Raw genomic sequence first — 26234 nt, forward strand, 5'->3', positions numbered from 1 at the left:
ACAGTTCAGGTAGCATACTGTTTTCAAGCAAATTCTAATTTCATTTTAAAAAATTTTTTTTATATGTTTAATCTACTTAAATGTTGTAAAACAAATTACCGAGTTTCTAATAGATGTGTAGTATTTCGTTAGTAAAGATTACAATGTTTGCCAAAGCTGATTTGTATAAATACCATGTCAGTGCTGGGGGTGCCAAGTGTCTGTACGTGGTCGTCTTTGCTCTGCGCTTCTTGAGTCGGGCGTAGGGGGAAGCTCGAGACAGAAGATGTCTAGGCTCAGTGCAGTGTGGGCCCACCGTGGCCGAGCATGACCATGGTGCAGAGCCGGCAGCAGCCGTGGCTCTGCAGGCGGAGGGCAAGAGATTTGGTGCAGCCCAGGAACAAGGGGTTGCTTGAGGAGGAGGTGGTAGCCTTTGAGCAGCCTGTATAGGTTGTTGCCTGTTTCAGTTTTACGTGGGTGGCAAGCTCTTCTCAAGACGAAACTTTTGAGTGCTTACGTGGTGTTTGCTCATAGGCAGTGGTTTTCAGTTCAGTCTGAAATAGTCTCAGTTCTAGGGTTGGTGCTTCTGTCACATTGACCATCACGTGAATCTTCTGGATGCTGCTATGAGTGACAGATGTGTTATTACATATCTGTAATGCATCGATTAAAGTATTAGAATAACCTTCTTTCAGTTCCATTGAATGCAATTTATGCAGTATCCTAAAGGCCAAAATGCTTAAATCTTTTCTCTCCAAAGCATAGTTTGCTATGTTATGTTGCCAAATAACAACTTGCATCCCAAAGTTGCTAGGGCTTTGAAGCAATGCAGGTGGAGTCGTTGACTTTTGCCACATAGCTTTAGGAAATCAAAGACTGCTTAGATACAGCACTGATAAATACTTACGTCACAGACTGAAAGGTTGAAGGTTGAACGGAACTTGTAGTAGATTTGATGAAATTAAATTGTTTTTTTCAGAACACTTGTTTCATGGAGTAACAAATGAAAGCAATACATCAGAAATCCATCTTAAACCTTCTTCCCCTTACTGTCAGTGTTAAGAATAAGGTATTCAGGAAAATCATCATTAATGTTATTCGCTAGAAAATCTATGGGGTTTTTTTACTGTTAACTGATCACAAAAGTGCTTATTTGGCTGTAATTAAAATAATGTGCTTTTCTTTTTCCCTAGGTGGCTATTTTTAATGCAGTGGTGTCATCAGCTGGCTGAAGACTAAACATGAGAATAGCAGGTAAGTACATGCAGTAAAATCAGACTTCTGTCACCTGTGAAACAAGTGCTGTGGACAGCCCTAACAAGTTGTAGCAATAAGGTTTTAAAATAAACTTAACTGGCGTAACAGGCATTGCTCTTCCATTTAATTGATGTTTAATGAAACTCATTTTGGAATTTGGGATGGTCTAAGAGCAAGCAGCTGGTTAACATGCTTCAGCTGGTCTGCAGTGACTGGTTAAGGTGCCATGACTTGACGTACTGGCTGCTAATTCTGTAAGATGATGAATGAATAAGGAAATAGCCAGTTGATGTCTTAAGCTATTTCTTCCATGCCTCACAGCCCAACCAAAAGTGCTATGCGCTATTATAATATAGTGTGTGAAACTTCCGGAATGGTTACTGGGAGTTTGAAAGCTATACAAGCCTTGTCATAGAAGTAAGTTACTGTAGTACAGGGTTTGAGAAACTGATTTTACTTGATAGAAGGTGTAGTCGTCATAAACATAAGATCTTTGCCAATATAACACTACAAGAAAATACTATTTTAGACATTTCCTTGCCATAGAATAGCCTGTGTGGCAATTGAACAGTTTTGAGTTTCTGATGCATTGCACTTTTATCAATAGTTGTAGCGTTATGTTGCAGAAGGAGCAACTGTTGGCTCTTCTAGGAGAGAATGACACCTTTTCCAAGAGAGTTGCACATTAACCTTCTTAATGAATGAAATTAGTCCTGATTTTTGTCACTACTTTTAAAGTTATTTTCTTAAGCTCAGTATGTATAACTGGGAGCAACCTGCTAAAGTAAATCTGATAAAGAACTGGAAAATGCTGCAATTTTTAGAAGATGGCTAAATCACCTGGAAAATCACTTTTCCAAACCTCTTTTTTTTTCTTCCAGCTAACTACTTTTGTTGCTAAAACCCACAAAGAAGATATGACAGTTCTTACAGAATGTTTAACCTGTAGCAAACAGGCTAGCTTTCGTTCAAGTGCCAAAAGAATTTTCGAGGAGATTTCTTACCTCTCCTTCAGAGGGAGCGCTCACAGTTCATTTGAAAGGCTCAGGATATAGAGTGGAGGGGATGGTTAGGGCTCAGACTGAGTTCTTGTTCATCTCACCTACTATCTACTGAAACAACATGCTCTCCAAGTGCCACTTGTTAGATGACACATTCCAAAATCTGGTATCATCTTGCCTTTTTAAGCAGTGTTGCTTTGAAAACCTTTTCTCCACTTCTTAACGTATGTTCAGCTCATCTGTTTCCTCTAGTGCTTACATGAGGTTCACTTCCCTTCAAGTGCAATAATCTTTGCAATTCTAGCACAATTAAGTTTGCATCTGTGTTTTCTTGCACAGTATGTATGTGCTCACACACATGAAAAAGGAAAGTGGGAGAGGAAGACTGAACTACAAGCAAACAAGAAAGTTGTGTCTTTTTTCTTCATCCTTCTTTTCTTTTTCTATCCCCTTGTCTTTTTTTAGACTTTTGGAAGGACTGATTAACATCTCTCATCCTTCTGAAGGCTGAGTAATCTGTCTCTTTTAAGGTTTTCTGAACAGCCCATCACAGCAGCAGTCTGAGATCTGCAGGAGTACATAAGTTTGGGTTTTTTTCTGAAGGATTTATTTGGCTGGCAATCTGAGAAAAACAGAAGCATGCTGTAAGGTTGCTTCTTCCAAACAGTTTGACATACTGGGGTGAGACAGCAAGGCAGGATGTTGACCAGGTGCCTCCTCACCTATCTTCTCAGTCAGTATTTTACCATAAGCTAAGAGTGGAGTATTCTGTAAAAATCTATTGAACATTATGCTAAAAAATGGTGGGGTTCGTGGCAGTACCACATACACCCAAGTTTCAATTTCAGATGTAAATTGCTGTGGTTGTGTGCTTCCAGCTCTTCTCACAGGAGGTAGTTTGGCCGCTCAGTGCTGGAGAAAGTTAGGATTGTAAAACTTCAAGCTACCTGAGGCTTCAACATATTAAAAGGGGGAGGGGAGAGGTACTGCTTTTTATTACTTCTTAAATTAGCCATTTTGAGTCTTCAAACTCGCTTTTTGAAGGTCAGTAATGTAAACTTGTTGAAAAGGAGGTGGAAGGCTTTTTTGTTGTCGTTTTGTTTGGTTGGTTTGGGGGGTTTCTTAATGTAATGCTCAGACCTGACTAACCAAATCAGCCAAGCTCCAGTATATGAACAGATTCCTAATCACTCAGGCTTGGCCATACGTTAAAAAAAGAGATAGCTCAGGTTGGGGGGGGGGGGTGGGTGGGAAGAGGAATATTTGTGAACAGTGAGGAAACAGGTACACATGGCTAAGAACAGGGAAGTGGAATGCGAGCAGGTGGGAATTTCCCCTTTGGACAGCAGCCAGTTAGATCAGCGTAGTTCATCTTGTTAAGCTGGATTTCCACAGAAAAGTGTGTGGTTTCTCCTGGCTGCTGAGCTGAGTTGGTGTACTGTGGCGTCAGGTAAGCATGAAGCTGGAGAAAGCTGAGAGCAGGGTATTTGGTGTCGTAACCTGATGGACTGGCTCAGTTGCATCCTGTTACAAGGTCCGTTTCTTGCCGATTACTTCTGTTTAGTGAGTCCACAAATGATCATCCTCTTTGAGTGGCCCTTAATGTAATCTGATACACATTTCTCACATAGTTAATTCTGGTAAACTTGATGTTATAATTTGCAGATCATTTTTTGAAACTTGTTTTTCTCTGCTTCTGAATAGGTGCTGCAAAGTTGGTAGTAGTCGTAGCAATATTTTTATTGACGTTTTATGTCATATCTCAAGTGTTTGAAATAAAAATGGATGCAAATTTAGGACACATATTTGGTAAGTGATGACTTTGTTTTATCCAGACATCTATTAAGATTTACTTGAGCCATAGTCAAGAATATCATATTCATTTTGCTTTAAGCTTGACTTAGGCTCTTACACCTAAGAATTATGTGTTTATTTTTAATGTGTGTACTTGTTGGGTTTTTTATATATATATTGTACATATAAAATACATAATGTGTGTATTAAGTTATTTTCTGTATGAAATATTTAACCTACTCTCTTAATCAGTTTGATTCCTTTGCCTGCCAAGTATGCATAATTTTACCTGCTTTTTCGGTTTACTGGTACTTACAGTCTTAGTCTGGAGTTGTAAACTAGATGACTTGATGTTTCTGGAAATCTGCACTCTGCCTTTCTGCTCTTTAAGTAATTCAAAATTTATATTTTGGGTGGGCTTTTTTTGCTTGCACAGGTCACTACCATGTATAATTGAATATGCAGTAATCAAAACATTTCAGATGTGCCCAGGTTCTACACAGAAAAGGATTAGCAGCTGAGGTGACTTAAAATTCAGAGTCTGTGCTTTGAACCACTCTTATCTTTAAAGGGGCTTTTCATTACAAAAAAACAATTTTTGGTACATGGGTAGGGTTCATGTTATTTAACTCCAGAGTGCTACAGTGTGAGCTGACATCTGAACCAGTCACCGGAGACATCTTTAATAATCGTTGAAGAGACGCAGGTGTCATTAAGTGTTGCAGATGTGTTGTAGATATGTGCATGATGAGGTCACTTGTGTCTCTTCCTTTCCCAAGAAAGGGAGTCATGAATGCTTGGCTTCCAATACACCTGAGTTGCAGGCTTCCAGTGCTAGGTGAAAGGAACCCCATGCCGGTGAAGCTTTAAGAAGGGAATTCATTTCACTTTAGTGCCCAAACCTCCACAAATCCCTGATGGTTTTGTATCTCCATGGATCTTTGTGTTAATCGGAGAGTCATAAATTAAGGCAGTGCTTCTGAATGTGGTTCCTGATCACTTTCATTCTTCTACCATGTAAAAGTTAATGTTTTATATTGGAATGTATTTATATTACTTTATATAATGTTGAGGTGTATTTGATACTTCATTTCAACCAGCCTGCTTTTATAGGGGTACAGAAAACTTTTAAATTTATAGGATATTTTATAGCAGATGACACTTTAATAGTAACATCTTGTAAAACTTTATTTTTCCATTTTAGCTAGATCAGCACTGGATGCAGCTGCACGCTGTGAGTATTCATATGCATGTGTTACTGCTGTGACTTCCTTTCGCTAATAACAGAAAGACTGTTGAATTTTCATAGTTAAGAAAGTCTTAATTACACTTTAAATGCAATCAGAAACTAATTTTCCTCTTTCCCTGATTTTCCTAAATTTCTGGTAAAGTCTTTTATTTGCCAGGATTTCACTTGTGTTGTCTTGTGGTTTTTGATGGCAGAGCCAGAGGAAGCAGCAGGGTGAGAATAAGAAGTAGAATAATGAGGTACTGCAGGAACCTAGATTATTTTAAGCAGCTATGAAATTGCAGATGAGATACTGTTTGTCTTTGCTCTTTTCCTTGAATTCCTTCAGAAAACCAGCTGGTACTTCTCTGTTAGCCTACCTGTGGTGTTGTGTCTAAAATCCTGTTTTATTTCCTTTTGAAAGCTACAAAACCTCCAAGATACAAATGTGGGATCTCTAAAGCTTGTCCTGAAAAACATTTTGCATTCAAAATGGCAAGTGGAGCAGCGAATGTAGTTGGACCTAAAATTTGTGTAGAAGATAATGTGTAAGTATTTTTATCTGTTGTCTCTAAGTATCTCTTTCATATGCTGTCTTGGATCACTTTGTACACAAAATCAGTAGTTTAAATGATTCTTTGTAGGTTTTGTTTTGCCAATGGTTTGACCACATGAAAAAATTATATTATGTTGTAAGTTAATCTTTGAAGCACACTTAATGCTCTGCAGTAAATGCAGAGATGTACGCTACTTTAATACATGCAAGACAGCTTACATTTTATTTCAGGTTTACAGACTTAAGGATTAGTTAACTTTGTCAAGTCAGATGCAAACTTGCCTCCAAGTAACTTGTTATTGTGCCTCTAATAATAATAATTCAGTGAATGATTGTGTTTTTAAGTAATTACTTTTGATAGTTCTAACTGAATGTCATCAGCTAAAACTGTGCTGTGGAATTGTCTTTTTGCAAGTCATCTTTTAAACTTTCTGTTCCCATAGTACCAATGTCAGAATATATTTTCCACTTTTCTTTAAAGGATGACTTCAAAAGGGAAAAACAGTATTTTAATGATCAGTAGTTACTTGTGTTGATGGTAACTAAAGTTAATAAACTGAAATAATTGTGAAATGAGGAAAGGAACTGCTTGAAACACAGTTTGGTTTTGCGTTTAAGTCCTGTATTTCTCATAACCGTATTTTTAACACAGTATTATCAATAATACTTTGCCTAGAGTATTTAAGCACGTATCTTTCAGTAATCCCCATCATGGGAATATTAATATTTATTTTTAGACTCTCTGTTTCTTTGCTCTTAGGTTGTTCCCGCTCATTGTCACCCAGAGCGTGCAGCTTCGTATAACATAATCTGTCCTCTTAATTTTGCATGTCGCGTGTGAGAAAAGACATGATGTTAGCATTTTTGGAAGGAGATTTTTTTTTTTAATATCAGTCACACTTACAAGCCTTTGCCTTCCATTTGCATTTAAACTACTCCAGTTCAGCTGTTTCTCAGCCCACGCTATGTTAGTAGAGTGGTTCAGATAGCACGTACAGTGGTTAGTGCTAATGAATTCCAGAGCAAATGGCAACTTCACTGTGAACAACATTACCCCATGTAATATAGTAAACAGGATAATTAATCTATAAGAGAATAAAAAGTATTGGTTTACATTTTCTATCACTTTACTCCCTAAAGTAACTGTAAGATTAGTTTTATATGATCTTAAAGAGAAGATTGTATTTTTAGCACTAACTCTAGCAATTAAGATGTAGTGAAGTTGAAGTGAGCGCTTTTTTCCCTGACAGCTAAACACGTGCAGCTTCTTCGTTTTGAGTTATTAGTAGACACACGAGCGCCATTCAAATCTCAAGCTGTCCTTCTCTGAGGCTGACTTAGCTCAAGCTTGCTCACTTGTGTAGGAGTGCGTTTGCAGGGGAGCATCATGGTGTAGTTGGGGAGCATGTGCAAAGTGAGCATGAGCTCACCGTTGGCACGTACTAACGAAAAGCTGCTAGGTTCTGCTTTCCATTCTTATCATCGATCCACTTCCTGACCTTGGACAGTCTTACCTAATCTCCCTGCGTGGTATTTTTGTGGCTGTTACAAAATGTGCTACCTTCTCATTCTGGTTGCTAGGAAGCTTAATATCTCTGAAGACTTAGGGTGATTCACTGATTAGAAGTTGTGGGAGTGCAAGTAATATTTTAACTTCAGGATTGTAGGGTTGTTTGTTGTGGAATTTTTTTTTTTTTAATGTCTCGCTTACTGGTTAACTAAGAAGAGATTGTTGTTCCTGTCCAAAACAAAAAAAATCCTCTACTGGATATTTCACTGAAGAAAGTGTTGAAAAGAAAGTAGTTGCTGGCAAGAAATCCTCTATTCTTTTAATACTAGTGTGCACCTTAGTGCATGGCTATTGGAGTCTTAAGTCCAGTTTTCCTTGGCAAAAATCTTTCTGAATTCCTTCTGAGAAGGACTTGTAATGTCTATTTAAATGTCCACCAGAAAATTTGATTAAAATGTTATATTTCCTGCTTTGCTCATAAGACGTTTGATTTCTCTTTCAAAAGGTCTCATAACTTGTTGATGGTAAATTGTTGGAAGAATTCTAAAACTGATGAATGGCTGCCCTCATGTGAGAAAACTGTCACATTACAGCCTGTAGTTTTGTGACAGTGCACAAGTTCTCAGGCGTGTAAAGTAGTATCTCAGAGCTCTGAAAGAACTTACTTCCTCTTTGGTAGCTCTCTTTTTAGTGGTATTTTGTGAACTCACTCCTGGAAAATGCTTTTTTCTGATTACTTTGTATTCTTCTTCATACTTCCAAGACAACCAAGCAGGGACATGTTTTCATTAATTCATCAATGATATTTACCATGTAGGTTTTTTGCTGTGTATTAAACATAAGGCTGTCACTTGGTTTATGAGAGCGCTGAAGTTGCTGATATAATTCAGAATGCATTTAATTTCTCAATTTTTAATTATATAGATACTTTGGTGTGAAATAGGAATCCTGCTGTACAGAAGTTCAGTTATAGCCTTGTTCTCCTATATTGGAAGGACATAATGCAAATTAGAAAAAACATAACTGTAGTAATCATCAAAATATTTAATATTGTAGTTGCTACTTCATGGGCTTTTTAGAAGAAGGGGCAATATTGCTATACTTCTTTACCAGCAACTTCTCCATGCAGTTTTACTTCTATTAACAAGCTAGGTGCATGATTGTGCCACGGTAACCTTATAGCAGAATGTCACACTACATTCCTTTAATAACTAGTAATTCTTGCATTCTTATTTGCAGGATTATTTTGTTGTCTGAAATCCATTATAACTTTTGTTATGTATGTGTGGATTTTCAGCGTCTAGTCACTCCAGTACTGGATATTTTTTGACTGGTACTTATTTACAGAGAATTTTATAGTTAAAATAAAAGGAAGTTCTTACTCTTTTTGGTATACTAAACGTCCACTAAATTTTATATGAGCAAAGGAGTATGTTCAGAACTTCACTGCCTTCTTTTCATTCATGTTTTCAGTCTTTATTTGCCATATGGTTTTATTGTTTACAACGAATGCTCAGACATGACATGAAAATTACGTGATCAGAGAAGAAATGATCCTCCAGTGGCTAAAATACTTCTGGACTGCCCTACTAACCAGAATTGAATTCTGCACTTCAGCAGAAAATGGCAAGTCTTCTGTTTCAGAAGTTACTGAATTAGAGTTTCAATTTTAATCAGAATTTTTGGCAGTTGGTACAACTTCATCATGGTTTTGGCTGGGATAGAGTTAATTTTCTTCCTACTAGCTGGCATAGTGCTGTGTTTTGGATTTAGTAGGAGAAGAATGCTGATAACACACTGATGTTTTAGTTGTTGCTAAGTACTGCTTATGCTAGTCAAGGACTTTTCAGCTTCCCATGCTCTGCCAGGTGCACAAGAAACTGGGAGGGGGCACAGCCAGAAGAGTTGATCCAAACTGACCAAAGGGCTATTCCATACCATATGACATCATGCTCAGTATATAAATGAGGGCGAGTTGGCCAGGGGGCAGCGATCGCTACTTGGGAACTGGCTGGGCATTAGTCGATGGGTGCATCACTTGGTTGGGTTTTTTTTTTTTTTCCCCTCTGGGTTTTGTTTCTTTCTCTCTCATTGTTCTCCTTTTCATTACCATTATTATTTTATTTCAATTATTAAACTGTTCTTATCTCAACCCATAAGTTTTCTTACTTCTGCCCTTCCGATTCTCTCCCCCATCCCACCAGGGCGTAGGGTGAGTGAGCGGCTGCGTGGTGCTTAGTTGCTGACAGGGGCTAAACCACAACAAACTTAAAGGACTAACAGAAGAGTATGGACTCTTCCATCTCTGATTACTGGTTCCTTAAAACCTAAGTCACTGTGCCAAGAGCTACCATTAACCAGTAGTCTTTCACAGCCTCTCTGAACTAGCTAATACTGAGTCTGTTCCTGATAGTGGTCTGTTAAATTTGACATTCCTCTAAATTTTGGCTTCTGTCTTCATTCTGGGTGCAAAAGCTAGCATCAGAGAGGAAGATCTTTGTCATACTTCTGTGATAGACCATTTCTTGTTTCTGTCACTAACAAGTTAGCATGAGAAAGCTGATGGTGCAGTTGTGTGTGTAAGGATGCAGTCCTTCCGAAGCATTGCTTAGAATGGACGTTCAGACATGACCCAAAAATCATATGATTACAGAAGAAATGTGAGAAGTTTTGAATGTAACAGGATTGTACACATCTGCAGCCCCTTCCTAGAGCAAGCTAGGGAGGTTAAAGAAATCCTCATTAGGATGTAATTAAAGCATCTGTTAGAGTGTGTTCATAATTGATGAGATATGTGCACCTGTAGGCTTATGCTGAGGTGCTTTTTGAATCTGAGCTGATGATTTCTTCTTTATCTTAATTTATGTAATTATTTCAACCCTTACTCCTATTTCTCCTTGTGTATGTTAACTCTTTTACCCCTAGCTTCAAAATGCTGGGGTGTTTCGGGCCTGGAGGCAGAACAGAGATCTTTATACAGTGCCAGTGAAAAAGGATGATGAGGTCTGGAAGCTTCCTCTCACCGGAGGGGTACACCCACCGTGGCCCAAGGCAGCGCAGCATCTTAGCTAACAGTCTTGATGTTCCCATTAGCAATTCCTTACAGCTCTGAAGGGCTTCCATTTCACAGTGCATCTCTTCTTTCCAGCTCCTTTGCCACTCTGAGTTCGACCAAGTAATTGCTGTCATAGACTGTGACAGTTTTCTTGGGATGTGTAACTGTACTCCAAGTTTATGTTCAACTTTTTAAAGTCCCACCAGTGTATTAACTATTTTTCTTGGATTTAGGTTTCCTATTAGAGGTACAAGTAGCTAACTGCTTTGACTTTCTTGTTTCTAGTGTGATGCTGCAATATTACTTTTAAATGCCTCTGTTCAGTTAGCTTTTAAACTCATTAACACATTTTTGTTCGTCATGTGCCTACAAAAAAGCTTAAAATGTTGGTTACATGACTATGCTAAGCTCCTCAAATTATTATTTGTTTCAGGCTCTTTAACTGCAAGGAATTTTCTTAAATACATTAATAGCACTTTATTTTTCGTGACACTCTTACTATACAGACATACTTTGAAACCAAGATCATTAAGTGATCAAATGAAATGGATACAGCTGGGGATATTTGATCTATTGTTCTCAATTCAGTGGTGTCATAAGAGCACACAGATTAGTTCAAGGAGATTTTGCTTCATTTAAGTACTCGTGAACATGTGGTCTTTCAACTATGTATCTCGTACAATTTGATTGATCCTATTTAATACCCAGAAATATTTCACATCAGAAAATTGTCCTATTAAAAATGTTTATTTTGTTTCAGTTTAATGAGTGGAGTTAAAAATAACGTTGGCAGAGGAATAAATGTGGCCTTGGTCAATGGTAAGTGACATTTTAAGTGAGCAGATTATTTTCATTTTCAAATTGTTCCTGAAATTTAATGTGAAATACTGAGGGATGGTGAAAGGCAAGCAGGAGGAGAAAAAGAAGTATTTAGCATATTTATACTGAAGTAATGTCAGATCTTGGAGCTTACACCTTTTTGTTAGAAGGCAGAACAACTCAGTACTCTTTTGTTCCTAAAAATGTGTAGTAAAAATCGTAATGTGGAGTGCTGTGGTGACTATCTCAGTGATACATCAGATAAATTCCTAATGCATGTATAAAATGGAAGAAGGCATGAGATGTGTGCTACTTCTTTTGACATTGTGTGTTGCCAATACTATATTAGTCTTTATAGACTAAATTCTTCTTTGTTCTCTTTTCAGTGAAACTTATTTAACAACGCTGTTACTACATGGAAAGACCAGCTCATTATTTCCTAGCTTGAAATCAGTGTATTTGGCTAGTCCATATCTATAGATCTTGTCCCTAAATACATCATATTATGTAATTGTGTTCAGGATTCTTGACTTTCATTAAAACCAAACAAATTTACCTGTGTGTCACCTTGAAAGCCGAACTGAACGTCAGTACTGCCAGATTTGTCCTTAATGTGTAGGAAGCAATTCCTTGTAGCACTGAGATAGCACTTTTGTCATTTCACTGCAATAAAAATTCATGTTATTTCTGGATTGTACTCAGGTTTACGTCATCTAAAGCATGACTTGAACAATACTCATCTAATCCTATTTTGCCCTCCTAAATTGTCTCAATCTGTTCAAAACCAAAATACCTACCTTTGTATTATATAGCTGCCAGTCTTTCTCCCTGTTTTCCAAACTTCAAATGAATGTGTATTAAAAGAAAACTCTACCTTCCATCCAATATGGCCTTTGTAGACAGTGCAGTAAAAAAAAAAAACTAATGAGATTACTGTGTTGTCCACTTCCTTCTATTTGTTCTGGATGTTTAAATTGACTAAGAATTTCCACTCTACAGCAAAACATGCAGTGTAATTTTAATCTCTCTTACTTTTCATGTGGCACTAAAGGCAACCTGTAGCTGTACTATGTATTTTTGCAAAAACAACTTTAAAAAAAAAGGGGGGGGGGGCAAATATATGAAGTGAATTCTCTTTATTGGTTTTAGAGGCTGTGGGCTTTTTGTTTTATTTTCTATTCCACTTGAAGCGAAATCAGAAGTTTGCGTCTTCTCTCTTCTTTTCCTCTTACTTTTTCCTGCACCTTTTCACAAACTACTATGCTGTTTAAGGAGCAATCTTCATAAGAGTTACCATAGGAATTGATTTATATGGTGTCTTCTGCAGCACTTTCTCTGAAAGAGTTATAAAGAGGAATTGGGCATGTTGTCTGTAAAAAAAATTTGGCTATATTTGATGACACCAAATATTTCTTTTTCTCCAGGTAAAACAGGAGAACCATTAGACACTAAATTCTTTGACATGTGGGGAGGAGGTAGGTACAGTTACCTTAGCTGGTTAGAGAGAAGCAATTGAAATGCTAATGCTTTTTTTTTTTTTTTTTTTTTTTCCCTGCCCCCGCCCCCCGCTTCCATTTGCTGTGGTGGTTTAAGGTGATAGTTAAGGGAGTGCTCTACCTCTGCCTTTTGTAATTGCATGGTGTATGCAACTTTAAAGAAACACAAATAGTTGAGGTGGGAGGTAATGATACTGTTGATCAAACATGCTTTTCTTCCAAGTAGTTCCCACTAGTGGTTAATTTCTTTACACAATATGGATGAAACTCTTTCTATAAAATGAAAGAGTTTTCTCTAATGCATTTTATCTTTCTCCCATTTAGCATTTTTTAATAAATTTATAAGTACATTTATAAATATTCTTAAAAGGAATGACGTTGCAGGAAGGCATTGCAAGTGTTTAAATATGGAGTGGTTGCTTGTTATTAAACAGTTTTATGTTCTGTCTCTTTTCAGATGTGGCACCGTTTATTGAATTTCTGAAGTCCATCCAGGATGGAACGATAGTGTTAATGGGAACATATGATGATGGTGCAACCAAGTACGTCTTTGATTTATATAGTAAATATTGCTTAAACTTTTAAATGCTGTTTTATACTTAAAAAATGCATTCTTTATCACACAATCACTTTTGATAAAGTTTTGTTCTTCCAAGATGATAGATTTGAAACTGTGCTTTCAGTTTATTAGTTTTATAATGCTGATGTGGGGACAGCAAGGATCAAACCAAAACCAACCAGGTGTAATGGGTTATGTATGTATTTACATAGAGGACTGTTAAGTGTATACTTTTGTGCTCCCAACAACAGAGAAACAATAAATTAGATATTAAATTAGACCCTTTAGCAGAAATATCACAAGTGTTTGAAAATCTGAAAAGGCTAGAGATTAATAATTGACCAATTAGCAATTGCTGTATCAGTACACATAGTTGGTTTTGTTGCTCCTCTGAGAAGAGATTTTAATGCAGCAAGAAGATGATGTAGGGCATGTGGTCAGTCCAACAAACTGCTTACTCATAGCTATGAAGAATATATTTGCATGTCAGGCATTGTACTTTTTTTTTTTTAAACAATACCCTTATCCTCCCTGGTTCCTGAAGACCCTGTAGGTTTCTTGCTGCTCTCCTAGAATTTGTCTCCACCTCTTTCTTTTTTTCCTTTTTTTCCTAAGTGTATGCTGCCAAGGATATCTGTCTTTTTGGAGATGTGCTGATTTTCCTGTTGCTGATAGCTCATTCTGTCTTATACTAGTAAATTCAGATATGTCCAGACGTAGGAAGATGACTGTGAGAACATACTCTGGTGGAAATCGGTCTGTTCCATCCAGCACTTCTCTCAGATTAACTCCAAGGCAGAGTTCAGTGGTTCCAGGGGTGCAGAGACCATTGCCAATAGGCCTTGCCTGTATCCTTCCTTTTGAAGTCTGAGAGGTTACTACTGTGTGCGTCATACTTTTTGGCCTCAGTGTTTGTTCTGTTCCACCCTAAAGCTGTTCAATTTGTTAATGTAGACATAGCCTAAGAGGTTTTAGTTCTCTTTACGCATTATCTTCCAACCTTCCCAACTTTGGTCAGGTTTAATACATACTAAAAATTACCGTGGAGTTAGTATTGTGCTTCTCGCTTAAGTCATCCTGTCCAAAGGATTGCTTTTCATAGTGAAAATTAAGAAGTTTTTTTTCCTTTTCCTCTGTTTTAATAATATTTAACTTTTTGCTAATGTGTTCTGTACATTTTTTTTTGGTCTTTTGGTTCAATTTGTTATCCATAACTTGTCTGTATTTTTGATATAGGATCAGCTTTCCTGTGACAAAGTCCTGACTTTGCAGTGTGCAATATTTGCAGTAAATAGTTAAGTGTCTGTATGTTCACTGCTTTTAGGAAAAGAAAGCAATGCAATTTTCCTTTGTGCCAAGGCTGGATCTTCTGTCTGTTGTTCTATTCACTTGTTTTGTTACTTTGCTTTTTGCTCTTTTACCTTTCTTCTTTGATGTTTTAGATAATAAGTACAGTTAGTTTGTTTCAATAATCATGTCACAGCTGATGTTTTTGAAAGCTTGTGTGTAGATACAATATCAACTAAACAAGAAGGTGAATTTGGTCCATTCATGCTGACAGCCAGGAACTACTGCTTAGTAGTGATGTTATGTAATTAGCCAAAACCTTACCACTGGTGGTTGATGGTAATCTAAATGCCAGTTCTTGAAAACAATTAAAATTGTGAAGAACCAACACGTTTAAAAGATAATTTTTACTTCGTTTTTTATTTTGAATATAAGCTGTCCTAATGCTCTAGAAACTTGGAGTGTAGGTTGTGCAAATAACCTCCAAAGAACTTAATTTTCATAATTTTAGCTAAAGTGAGTCATACAACTATATCTCAGTAAGTAGTAATAATCTGAAGTTGTGTGTGTTGTTTAGTAATCAGGCAAATATAGTAACTGAAAGGAAAAAATAAAGAGCTGATATTCGGAGGTTTTGGAGTGATAACTTATCCTACAGAATTGCTTTCCCTTCCATACTAAAGTTGGACCTACAGAACCTACAGGCACTGAACTGTGCTGTGGGACAGCATTCTGAATTTTGAATTAATTGACCCAAGCAGACAAGAACTTCTTTCATATATTTAGGTCATTCTTCTAATCTAAAATAGCTTTACTTCATCTAGACTTCAGCTTGAGCCTGCAAACAATGTTTACTTTAAAGGTTGACTTTTTTAGTTGCTTGGAGAATTGCTGACGTGACTTGAGATGTATGTATAAATTCCGACAGGAGAGGGTTCTTGGCTTTTGTTGGTGTACTGATAGGTTTGTGTGCTGGTTCCTTGAGACTATAATATCAAAGAGCAGAGCTCATTAGATCAGGTGATATCAGAACTAGCCTTATCTGATTTTGAAAGATAAATCTTGCCCAATACTGACTGACTTAAACTATATTTAATCAGATTAAAGCTGAATGGTCTATTGAACAATGAAAGCTCTAAGGGCATGTGTTTTATTCACATATTGAACTTCTCTGTTTTGTTCAAGGCTTAATGAGGAAGCACGGAAACTGATTGCTGAATTAGGAAGCACATCTATTACTAACCTTGGCTTTAGAGACAACTGGGTCTTCTGCGGTGGAAAAGGAGTTAAGACTAAAAGTCCATTTGAGCAGGTCTGTGATTCTGTAACTTACTGGAATTTAACAGCTAACATTAATGTTTTATAAATACAATGCATTTGTTTGAGATGGGTATCTCAAACCCATTGAGTGGCACACAGTGTTATTTTCAAATTTATTCCTTGACTAGCCTCCTCCTTTTAAGTGTACAAATAAGATTCTCTGGTGATTCACAAATAAGAAAAAAATCTTATATGGGCTAGATCTCAGTATCCCAATAACTAGATTATTATCTTTTTAATGAATGCAATTAAAGTGAAGAATTAAAAACTTACTGCTTAACGCTTGTATTCTAGATGCACTAACAATAGTAGACCTCTGACAGATAAATGGTAGTTAAGGTGTTCCCAGCTGTTCACTTTGCTCTTCTGGCAAAAATTATTCCTGCCATAGCAAAATTTGTAAAATAGAATATGTTCCCATATTTTAACTGTTTAAAATTCAACATGTGTCATCGTTGCCTTTAATTACCAGTAAAGGTAGTTTTGTACTAGGAGGATAAGGAAGGTGTGTTCTCTTTTACCAGCTTTGCAAGGGAGTGGGAACTAGTGCAGGAGCAGTGGCAAACTTTTGGAGGCAGTAATGCCTTACCTGATTGCAGATGCTTGCTTGGTGGAAAAATAAACCCCTAATTAAAAAAAAAAAACAAAAACAACTGAACATTCGACATTATTTAATGTTCTTAAAATTCTGACTACTGATTTTCAGTGCCTTCTAAATTTAGTATCCTTATTTATTTTTCCCTAGAGGTTTATGTTTTAGTGCACTTGGTCTTTTTCTTCCTTGTCTCTCTTCCTAAATAAACATCCATAACAAATTTTAAAAATGCTTTCCCAGTATGGCTTAACTGTTTTAAGCATACACTTGTCTGAGCAAGTTACATTAAGTAGTGGATACTGAGATTGTTACATTTGATACAAAGCGTAAGAGGCTAATAGTGATGATTCTCTTTGTCCGTGGTCTGAAAATAAGTAAATAAAACGTCTTTTAAAGCTGTGAGTTAAAGCAACAGGATAAATGACTTGACATTAATGCTAGATGGATGTTTTCTATTTATAGCATATAAAGAACAACAAGGACACAAACAAGTACGAAGGCTGGCCAGAAGTTGTTGAGATGGAAGGCTGTATCCCTCAGAAGCAAGACTAAATGAAAACGGAAGGAAAGGAGAAAGAATATGGAAGAAAATGCACTTTCTGCTATTATTAGGGAGAGGGCTATGAAGGAGACTGTACTGTAAATAATATTTTTAAAGCATGCAACCATCTTGTCGGTGTGTGCATGAGCACTGACATTTTGAATATTGGGATTATTTATTGGTAACACACATAGAAATCCTTTTTGTAAATATGTCCAAAATAAGAGACATCAAATCATTTCTATGCAGATTTCTTAAAAGCACAGTATTTAGTTTGCCTGTGGTAAATAATATGTTGTAGATCAACTAGCTAATAAATTGCATACCTGGATAATAAACAGATCCTGACAAATGATGTACTGTCCTCTTAACAGTGTAATGTTGCTGTGAGTATGTAACCTTTGTGGAATATGTAGATTTTAGTGATAAGTTAATAAAGAGCTTTAATTTTTTTTATCCTCTGCCTTTTTAATGGCAGCATCACTTTTTATTAAAGCTATTTGGTTATTGTAATACCAACTGCTCCAGAAATTTATTTTGTAGTCCCCCATCAAAACTGAATAATCAGCAAAGGCAGAATACGTTATAGTGTAATACAGATATGCCATGAGAAGCACAATATAAATTATTCTTATTAGGGGAAGAACAAAAGTAAATATATATAAAGCGTGCATGATATTTAAAAGCAGCTTCGGAGGAATTGTACTTAATGTGAAAATAGTGTTTACTTTGTTGAAGAGACTTGGCATGTTAAGCAGCAGTACTGTGGCTAACTTGTTCAGTTTTTATTGTAATTTTTGTACTGCTGCTTAACCATCGATTCTACCTGTGGCTGCTCAGCTGTAGTGGCTAGTCACATAGTAAATGGGCATAATGGAATAGGTTCCTCTTTTAGTTCTAATGTGAGAAATAAATTTCCCATCACAAAGAGGCTGTAGAAAGCAGTCTGCCTTCTAGTGAGAGTTGTTTCAGGGTACACACTTACGCACCTTTACCACCTATGTTACATCTAATGTTAGCTGAGACAATTTGACCTTACAAGGAGATGTTAGAGAAGGCATTGTATCTTGGGTTATGCAACGTGTGACGTTTAAACTTAACTGACAATGTTTCCTTCTTTTTTTTTTTTTTTTTAAATGGAAAAAAGTGGACCAAGTTGAAGTGGCCTTATTCTTTAGCTCGTAGCAGAGCTGTGAGAAAACATTTCTTTGTTTGGAAACTTCTGTTTCTTTTAAGTAGGGCCAGCTTGAACTTTTGCTGTAACTGAGTTAGTACAGTATAACTGATGGTGTCGTTATTCACAAAATAGGGGCTGACACAGAATTGGGTGTAATCTCTTGGAGCTTTATGTTGTGAGTTCTGGTATACATCAACAACTTCTAGCTACTACCATGGGGCAAAAGCCACAAAGGATTTTTCAGAAGCCCACAGTGTGAGTTGAACACAGTGGCACTCAATACTATTATTGTTGATGTATTCTGAGACAAATTAATTCTGTGCACTACAAATTTCAAGAAATACTGGGAATTGCTTTGTAAGTCAAATAAGTAACCTGTGATACCAGAGTAAGACCGGATTCTGAGTTGTTCTGTATGTTTAACTAGCTTGTTAAATAACGTGGTTTTCCCTCAAGTTTAATGTAGAACAGCAATAAATGCACCTTATACAGTGAAACTGCTTTTGTTAAATCTTTCAGATTTTCTTGTGTAGGAGGACATGTCAAAATAATGTATATTTTTTTCATCAAAGTAAAGCCCCTTGTTTCTCTGAGTTGGAAGATAACTTCTATTTCATAACATTAGGCTATTGTTGAAAACTAGTTGTGTAAGTCCTGGAATTTTCACAGAAAGACAGTTTTGTTGGTGTATTATGCTGGTATTGGTTATGCTGCTATCCAGAATAATATCAAAATAATTTTGAAGCTCCTTGGCAGGGGCTTAAGAGAAGAAAACATTTGTCTGCATTAATCGTTTCCCTGGACTACTCTTGTCTTCATTCTTTTGGTTTTGAATGCTAATGAATATTTTGCCTTTCATCAATTAAAAAGTTCAAATTTCCTCTACAAAATTAAATGGAGAAGAAATAAGCCTAAAGGCAGACCTCTTTGAGCCCTTGTATCTTTTAAATCTGTGCCTTTTTTTTTCAGCAATCTGAATTAAGTAAATATTACCACTCCTTTAACCCCTTAACGTTGCACATGCCACAAACCTTTTAAACAACAGATTCTAAAGCAATAAAATGATAGGATTATTTTTGTAACTTCTTAAATAATTTGATTCTTGTGATTTTGATGGAAATTTTGCTCTTATTCTCTACCTGTGTCCTCACAGCTGTATCACATCATATTTAATAATACTCTCTTCAGGTATATAAAACTTGTACTGGAGTACCCATGCAAATGGGGTCTCCTTGCTCCTGTCCATCATCCTGGTCTGTTGACTTGCCACAAGATGTAGTCATGCCATCTCTTCTGTCTTGAGTGGGCTTGTTACAGTATCCCTCTGTTGAGCTAAACTTTCTGATGCTTGCTCTTTAGAAGTGAGACTCTTGATATTCTATGTGCATTTCCTTTGAGTTACGACGCACAAAGATTACTTCTGGTTTCCCTGGTCTCTCCCGCAGGTGGTGGTAGGGAGTACTCAGTTGCAAAGATGAAGGCATTTTGTACAGGTAGCTTCATGCGAAAGTACCTTTGTGTTACGAAGCTCCAGGATGCATATTTTCCTACACAAGGTGATGGGAACATTTGCAGCATCTTACGGACTTGTTGAGAACAGAGCAGTGAGGGAAGGAAAGAAGAAGGTTGTGGGGGATGTCTACTTTAAAAAGTGCAGCTGTGAGAAGATGGGAGGGGAGGACACAAGAAGGTTGTAACTTCATTTTCTCCGAGGAGCACCCAGCTCGGATCCAAGCCACCTGAAGACTTCTTCATTGTAAACCACAGCTCTCAGCTGCTGTGCTAGTGTTGCTTTATGTGAGTAATGGGAGTCTTAAGAAAGAAGCTGAAGGGGGACTCTGCCTTGATAAGCCTTCTGCATCTTTCCTACTGTCTTTCATGATCAAACTTGTTTGTTTGTTTGTTTTGCTCTGGAAACAGCAGAGCCTTTTACAGCTTTAGTTTCCTGAGTGCTAGTTTGGAAAAAGGTTCCCTTTGCTCAGCATGTTTTGCTTTCCGGATGCCTTACTGTGGCACTTAGTTCCTTCAAACATTGACATGACTACTAAATGCTTGATGTGTATGTAATGTCTCCTAAAATGGATTTTCTGCAGTGTGAGGGTTTTAGAATGATTGTATTAATAAAATAGAGGCCACGTGGATTAAATTCAGGGAGGAAATAAAGTAGTAGTACTGCTACCATAAGTGTTGACTGACTTTCCTGTGTAAGGATGGGAAGGGCCATAGTTCCTCCCTAAGCTGAGCTGGGTCATGAATACCAGGTGAGGGACTTCTTGTTGGTGAAATCCTCTTCAGTTTTATGTCTGTAAGGCCAGGCTATATGCCATATGCTAGCCTTAATACAAGAGGCCTGGCTAAGAAAATTGAAAAAAACCTGGGAAGCTGGATGGGAACTTTGAAGCCGAAGCAGGAAGGTGCAAGAACAGCTCTCAGCCTGTTTGGTGATACCATGAGGTGTCAGTGCTTGTGATGCTGTACTAGAGATAGGAGGGACACTGCTTCTCACCCTCTGAGCAGTGTGCCAAAAGGACACAGACCTGGGCTCAGCCATCTCCTGCTGCTGCCTCCCTGCAAGCAAAAAAATGAAGAGTAGCAAGAGACAATGTGCTCTACTTGAGATGTTTCGTTACATTTCTGATTATCTTAATGTTAGCTTAAACCCACTTTTAGTTACTCCTTGCTGCTCCTGTAGTCAGCCCTTTCAGCCTTACAAACAAGATCTAATGCATCCTTCATTGATGCAGGATAAAACACATTCATCAGATGTCTCTTCCTGTGCTTAACTATCTGTCTAGATAGATTGTCTCATGTACCATCCAAATCTTCTTTGCTGAAGGTTACTGATTACTTCACTGCAAGTTAAAAACTGATGACTCTCCTCTTTGATGTCTTTTACGTTCTTCCTGGCCCTGTCTTTTCCATTCTAGAACATGCAACCCTGTTCCTTTAATCTTGCATTTATCCTTTTAAAATTGCTATAATCTGTAAATCTGTAATCACTCATTCCCTCAAAAAGGTCTGTTCCTTTCTCAGGGTGTTGTCCATACAGGATATAGCTACAACCACATTGACATGAAAAAAGGCACTCCCATCTCAGGAGGAGTCATGTCTCCTCTTTGAGCTTGATGGATGGCGGTGGAAGGGAGTGCTATCTTCTGTGGAACGTAGTCTGCAAATGTTTTTTCCTACCAAATGCTCCAGCAATCCTCTCTGGCTAATTATCTTCCTTGGCCTTGAATACTTCAACATTGTCTTTATCAGTACAGCCTCATGTTCCCAGATCTTGGCAGCTGAATCATCCTTCCCATTGGAAAACTTGGCGGATGTCTTGATTTACGGCTTTTATATCATAGATGTCTCAAAAACACCTAACACACAATGTAGATGATAACTATACCTTGTGTTAAGTTTTGTGGTGTATTAGTAAATAAAATTAACATCATCTGTTTGTTATCCTGAGAAGTATATAGAAATGAAAACTTCCTTTCAGGACTTCAGAATGTACATGGAGAGTGTTAGGGATCAGTATAGAGCACTGTAATAGTCCAGCCACATTGTGTACTGTGTAAAACGCACAGAAACCACTCCATCCTCTACGGAAAATTTCAGATCCCTGGAGGCAGCCCAAAGCAGCTGGTTAATTCTGTTCCTCTTGCTACTTGTGCTACAATGCCAGAGGTTTAGAGTGGTTTCTTAAGATTGCACTTATGGGATAATCAGCAAATGGAAGAAAACCCCACTGAACACAACTAATATTCCAATATTGTTTAAGTGGGCAGAATTGTGTTACCCCAAATATGGTCTCAGCAGAGAGTACAATACTGTTCTGCCTTGCCTTAGTGCTGTTTGGTCCTGAGTGACCCAAAGCAAGGAGGGCTTCTTAAAGAGCTTACTTGCAGTTGTGGTGCTATAAAATAATTTATCAATGGAAAATGTGCCTGCCCTGACGCATCAACCCTTCTTACTGTACATGGCTTGCTTGTTTTCCTGAGAGGTCACAATGTTAGCACATTGTGAGGGATCATAAAACTTTTACAGGAGGTGGTTGTAGCATTGGATAAGCCCAAAAGCTTGGTTCTACCTAAATCTCTTGCATAGAAATCACGAAAATGGGTTTCTTTCACTAGCTGCTTTGTTTGCATAACTTCTGTCAAATACTCTCCATTTGTGCTGTGTGGGTTTTGGTTTTGTTGGTTTGTTTTATGTTAAAAACCTGGCGTTGTCAATGCATGTGAAGTGTGAAACCGTAGTTGGGCAATATTCTGATCTTGGCAGCGCAGTCAGCTCAAGGAGTTGCTACTCCTGGTCACCTCCCTGAGTTCTTACTGCCACGTCCTTGCTGCAGTTTGCTGCTCCAAACTGAGCCAAATGTATTGTTTGTGGAGTGTTTCTGTGAACTGTATCGCTAAACCGATTGACGGGCTGGGGTCAGGGCAGGGGGTAGGGAGCCTGAGCTCACTCTCAGCCAACCTGGCGGGCAAACCCAGCCTGCCATGAGAGTACAGACTAAAGCTCCAAAGTCAACAAGTGCAAAACTTAAAAACTTAGCTCTCTAAGTTTCAGGTAACTTCTGGTTTTGCTCCCATTGGCATAATCAGCACTGACTAGCTAGAAGGTTTTTTTTTTTAAACACAAATAGCACATCTTAAACTAGAATTGAATAGTATCTTGATGTTGTATTCCTCTGCATGTTGATTCTCTTAATGATATATAGATCCTCTAAAAACTCAGTATGTTTAACGTCAAAATATTATTTAGCACATGCTGAGACACAATAGAGTGTCAAATTAATTTCTTAGATCATGGGGCAGATTGGTCCATGCAAGAGAATGGGACATTGTTTCAGTTGTCAGCTGGTTTTTGTGCTACTGACACGAGGCACAATGTACCTTACAGCACAGAGGGTAAATCATCATCCACATAAATAATACTGCAGTCTGTTTTTAACCCCTAGTACGGTGTCAAGCTTTTTCTCTAGAAAGCAGAAATGTTCATGAAATGTGATTCACTCTGCTCCACAGTCAAGTACTTTGTACTTTGTCAAGTACTTTGGGGAAATGATTACAGAAGTCTTACCCAGTCAGAAGTTTCAGCATTTTAATTAAGGCATCCTGATACACACATAACTTGATATTAAAAAAAATTATAAAAAAGGGATGGTGAGCTGATGATTCTTGAAGTATTAACAAGGAAAATGTGCAGCTCATTTAAAATCACACTGTACAGTCATAAACATAGCAAGGCTGAGGGGAAAATGGAACGGCCAAACCCAATCTTTTAGCCTGTGACAAGCTGTACTCGTGCTTGCAGGTCAGGTTCAGCAGAAGGTTTCACAAGGTCTGTGGCACTGCCCTGTAACGAAGCTCACTCTCTTTCTCCAGTTCAATTAGTGCATCTAAACTCCACGTGTGCCTGCCTTCACTCTCCTTTATTTGTTACACCTCTTTGCTGTGCTAATGAAGTGAGAGCTCCCCTCCACCGAAGGCCATCCATCTACAGTCAGCCCTGGCATCCAAATTCCAGCCGAGGGATCACCAGTCAGTGTTACCTGCTAGCTGGGAAATGAATTGCAGTCTCATGTTCCTGTCTGCCACCACACTTCCAGCCCTGCAGACCTGACACAGTGGCCAGGGAGCATTAATTCCCATTTCATTCTCTGCTGAGTAAACCATTAGTTATTTAACAGAACTACCCGTGGAATTACATAGTTGTCGATTCAGTGTAACAGCAGACTCTGGGACAGGCATGGGTATTTTAGCACTAATTATCTGCAACATTAACGTGGAGTTCACAGGCACCATTCCCTTCAGGATGAATTTGTCATTTGTGGGGGGGAAAAAGCATGTTTGAATTCCAGAAATACAAACCACAGGAGGCCATATTTAGGAAATGCAATTTTAGCCAACCGATTATTTTAGTCTTCGCCTATCCTTGAAAAACTGTACTGGGCTCTGCAGCAGGACTTGCCCACGACTTGTCATGACTTGGATGGTTGCTGTGAAGTCCTAACTGGCAAACCACAGTTTTGAAACTATGTGGGCTGAGAAACAAATGCAGTGACCAGGTAGCCAAAGCATTAGGTTGATGATGAGGAGAGCTGCCTATTTTTTATTTTTTTTTTTTAAACCTAGGTCTACCACTGCTTTTGCAAGTGACTTTGAGCAAGTCATTTCTCCCCAGTTTCCCATTTATAGTCAGAATACCCCTACTCCCCTCCTTAGTGATGCTCGTTGGACGTATGGGTGTGAAGCCCCGTTTCGCAGTTAGGTATTGTTAGCTATTGTCCATCCATGATGATTTACTAACAGTAAAAACTGTGAAAGTGTGTAAAATCCTAAAAATGGCTATTGCAAATCCTTGGCGAAATGAAAAATAAAGTCATGATACCGTATTCACCGTTACCACTGCTACTGGATCTGGGCACTCCAGATTACCTGGCAGGACAGATGGGATACAGTCAGGAGAGGATTCACAATTAGCTTTTTTGGCAGGTTATCTAGAACAAATAATAACATTTATTCCACTCTGATGCTTCCTGATATTCCACCCTGTGTGATACCTACCATAAGTTAGAGGGCTCAAACAGTGCCTCATTTGGCATAAAGTCTGCCACAGTGGGATGATGCTTTTACATGGTTTTAATAAATTTTAGCCAGCAGAGCGAGTTAGTATGGGTTCAGCACTTTACATGACTTAGCCATGACAGTTTCGATCTGTGAGGAACCGCCCTAAAGTCAAGTTTGCTACCTTGTGAAACCTCATTCTTCGATGAAATCAAGCATCTCAGCTCTGTCAGAAAGCTCAGCCAAGGTGGATGTCCTTTTAACGTCATTTCCTCTGAATGCCCAATGCTAATTGTTGCTGTTTGCTTTACACATATGTTTCACATACTTGTCATTCACTGAAAAGTGCTGCCCAGCACAGAGATATTTTGATAGCAATGGAGACAATCTCCATTTACTACACATCCTTTGACAAGGGATGTCCAACAGGCAAGGACAAGACGATGTTCTTCAGTTGCCAATGCACGCACAGGCTGGCGTGTCGACAGACTGACCAGCTGTATTCCTGCAATAACAACTCTGAGTATGTTAGCACTTCAGCCAACAACACAACTTTGCTCTCAAAATACGCAGCCAGTGCACATGCATTTCTGTTTTCAAAATAGCATATATCATTTTCACTTTCAGAGGAGGTTACAATTTTCCTTTCTTCAAAAAGTAAACTTGTGGCATCTTTTTCATAGGTTTGCTACTTTTCACAAACTGCTGCTCCATGCATAAAAGGGCAGTGCGAGGGAACAGGACTGAGATAAGACCTTCCCTCCAATCAAACTGTGAATTTCTTTCCAATTTTTTTTCTAATCTCGCTTGCTCAGATAAGCACACATGTAGCTACTTTCAAACAGAAAGGATGTATTATTGCAAAGCTATACAAGAGTATCACAAGGCTACATTTTCAAAGTCAACAGCCTTGATCCTGCAGTCCCAACACTGGAAAAAAACCCCACCACCCTATGAAAATGAGTGAATTAAATTCATCCCAGTGCCATACGCCCACAAATGTAGCCGAACCACATGTTGTACATAGCCTCCTCTCTGAAAGCAGAGGCATGCTGTCTTACAGAGGGTTCTCCCTCTTGCTCTCACTCAAGGAGAGCTTTTCCAGAGTGTGGAATGAGTAAAGGCAGTTTTGTGGAATAAATACTGCAACAGATGTCAGCTAATTTCTTTAGCCTTGATGCTACTACAAAACAATGCTCATACCCCGATCCTGACCAGAATTGCTTTTACAGATGCTGCCCACCCAGAACTAGTTTTACTGATGTAACTTACGTAAGTTACAATGGAGCTTAACTTAAACAGCAATTTCAGCTGTGATAGGTAAAGAGAGGGACTCATGCTCCAGTCTCCCCAATGCACTCAGCTTCTGCTTCCCCCACCAAGCCCCCAATGTTAGTGCAACAGGAGAGTGAGCAGCAGCCCCTCAGACCGCATGTGCTTGCTCTCACCAGTGCTCTGCCCTCGGTGCAGAAAGGGTAACGCTACCTCCCATGAAAT

The 26234-nt window shown here is 38.2% G+C and overlaps 1 protein-coding gene across 1 annotated transcript; it reads left to right on the forward strand.

Annotated features, from left to right (window-relative positions):
• Nucleotides 1–1220: 1220 nt before the first annotated feature.
• On the forward strand, nt 1221–17037 carry FAM3C (FAM3 metabolism regulating signaling molecule C). The gene is made up of 9 exons (XM_009480183.2): nt 1221–1233; nt 3942–4046; nt 5236–5265; nt 5684–5807; nt 11141–11199; nt 12624–12674; nt 13153–13237; nt 15727–15853; nt 16919–17037. Exons 1-9 carry the CDS (start codon nt 1221–1223, stop codon nt 17006–17008), a joined length of 684 nt encoding a protein of 227 aa, XP_009478458.1. The 3' UTR covers nt 17009–17037.
• Nucleotides 17038–26234: the final 9197 nt, after the last annotated feature.

Source organism: Pelecanus crispus, chromosome 1, assembly GCF_030463565.1.
Source record: "Pelecanus crispus isolate bPelCri1 chromosome 1, bPelCri1.pri, whole genome shotgun sequence".
NCBI lineage: Eukaryota > Metazoa > Chordata > Aves > Pelecaniformes > Pelecanidae > Pelecanus > Pelecanus crispus.

What these genes read in the sequence shown, in the direction of transcription:
- FAM3C (XM_009480183.2), top strand. An exon ending in AAATGTGGCCTTGGTCAATG is followed by an intron (nt 11,200 to 12,623) that starts GTAAGTGACATT and finishes CTTTTTCTCCAG; the next exon opens with GTAAAACAGGAGAACCATTA. An exon ending in TATGATGATGGTGCAACCAA is followed by an intron (nt 13,238 to 15,726) that starts GTACGTCTTTGA and finishes GTTTTGTTCAAG; the next exon opens with GCTTAATGAGGAAGCACGGA.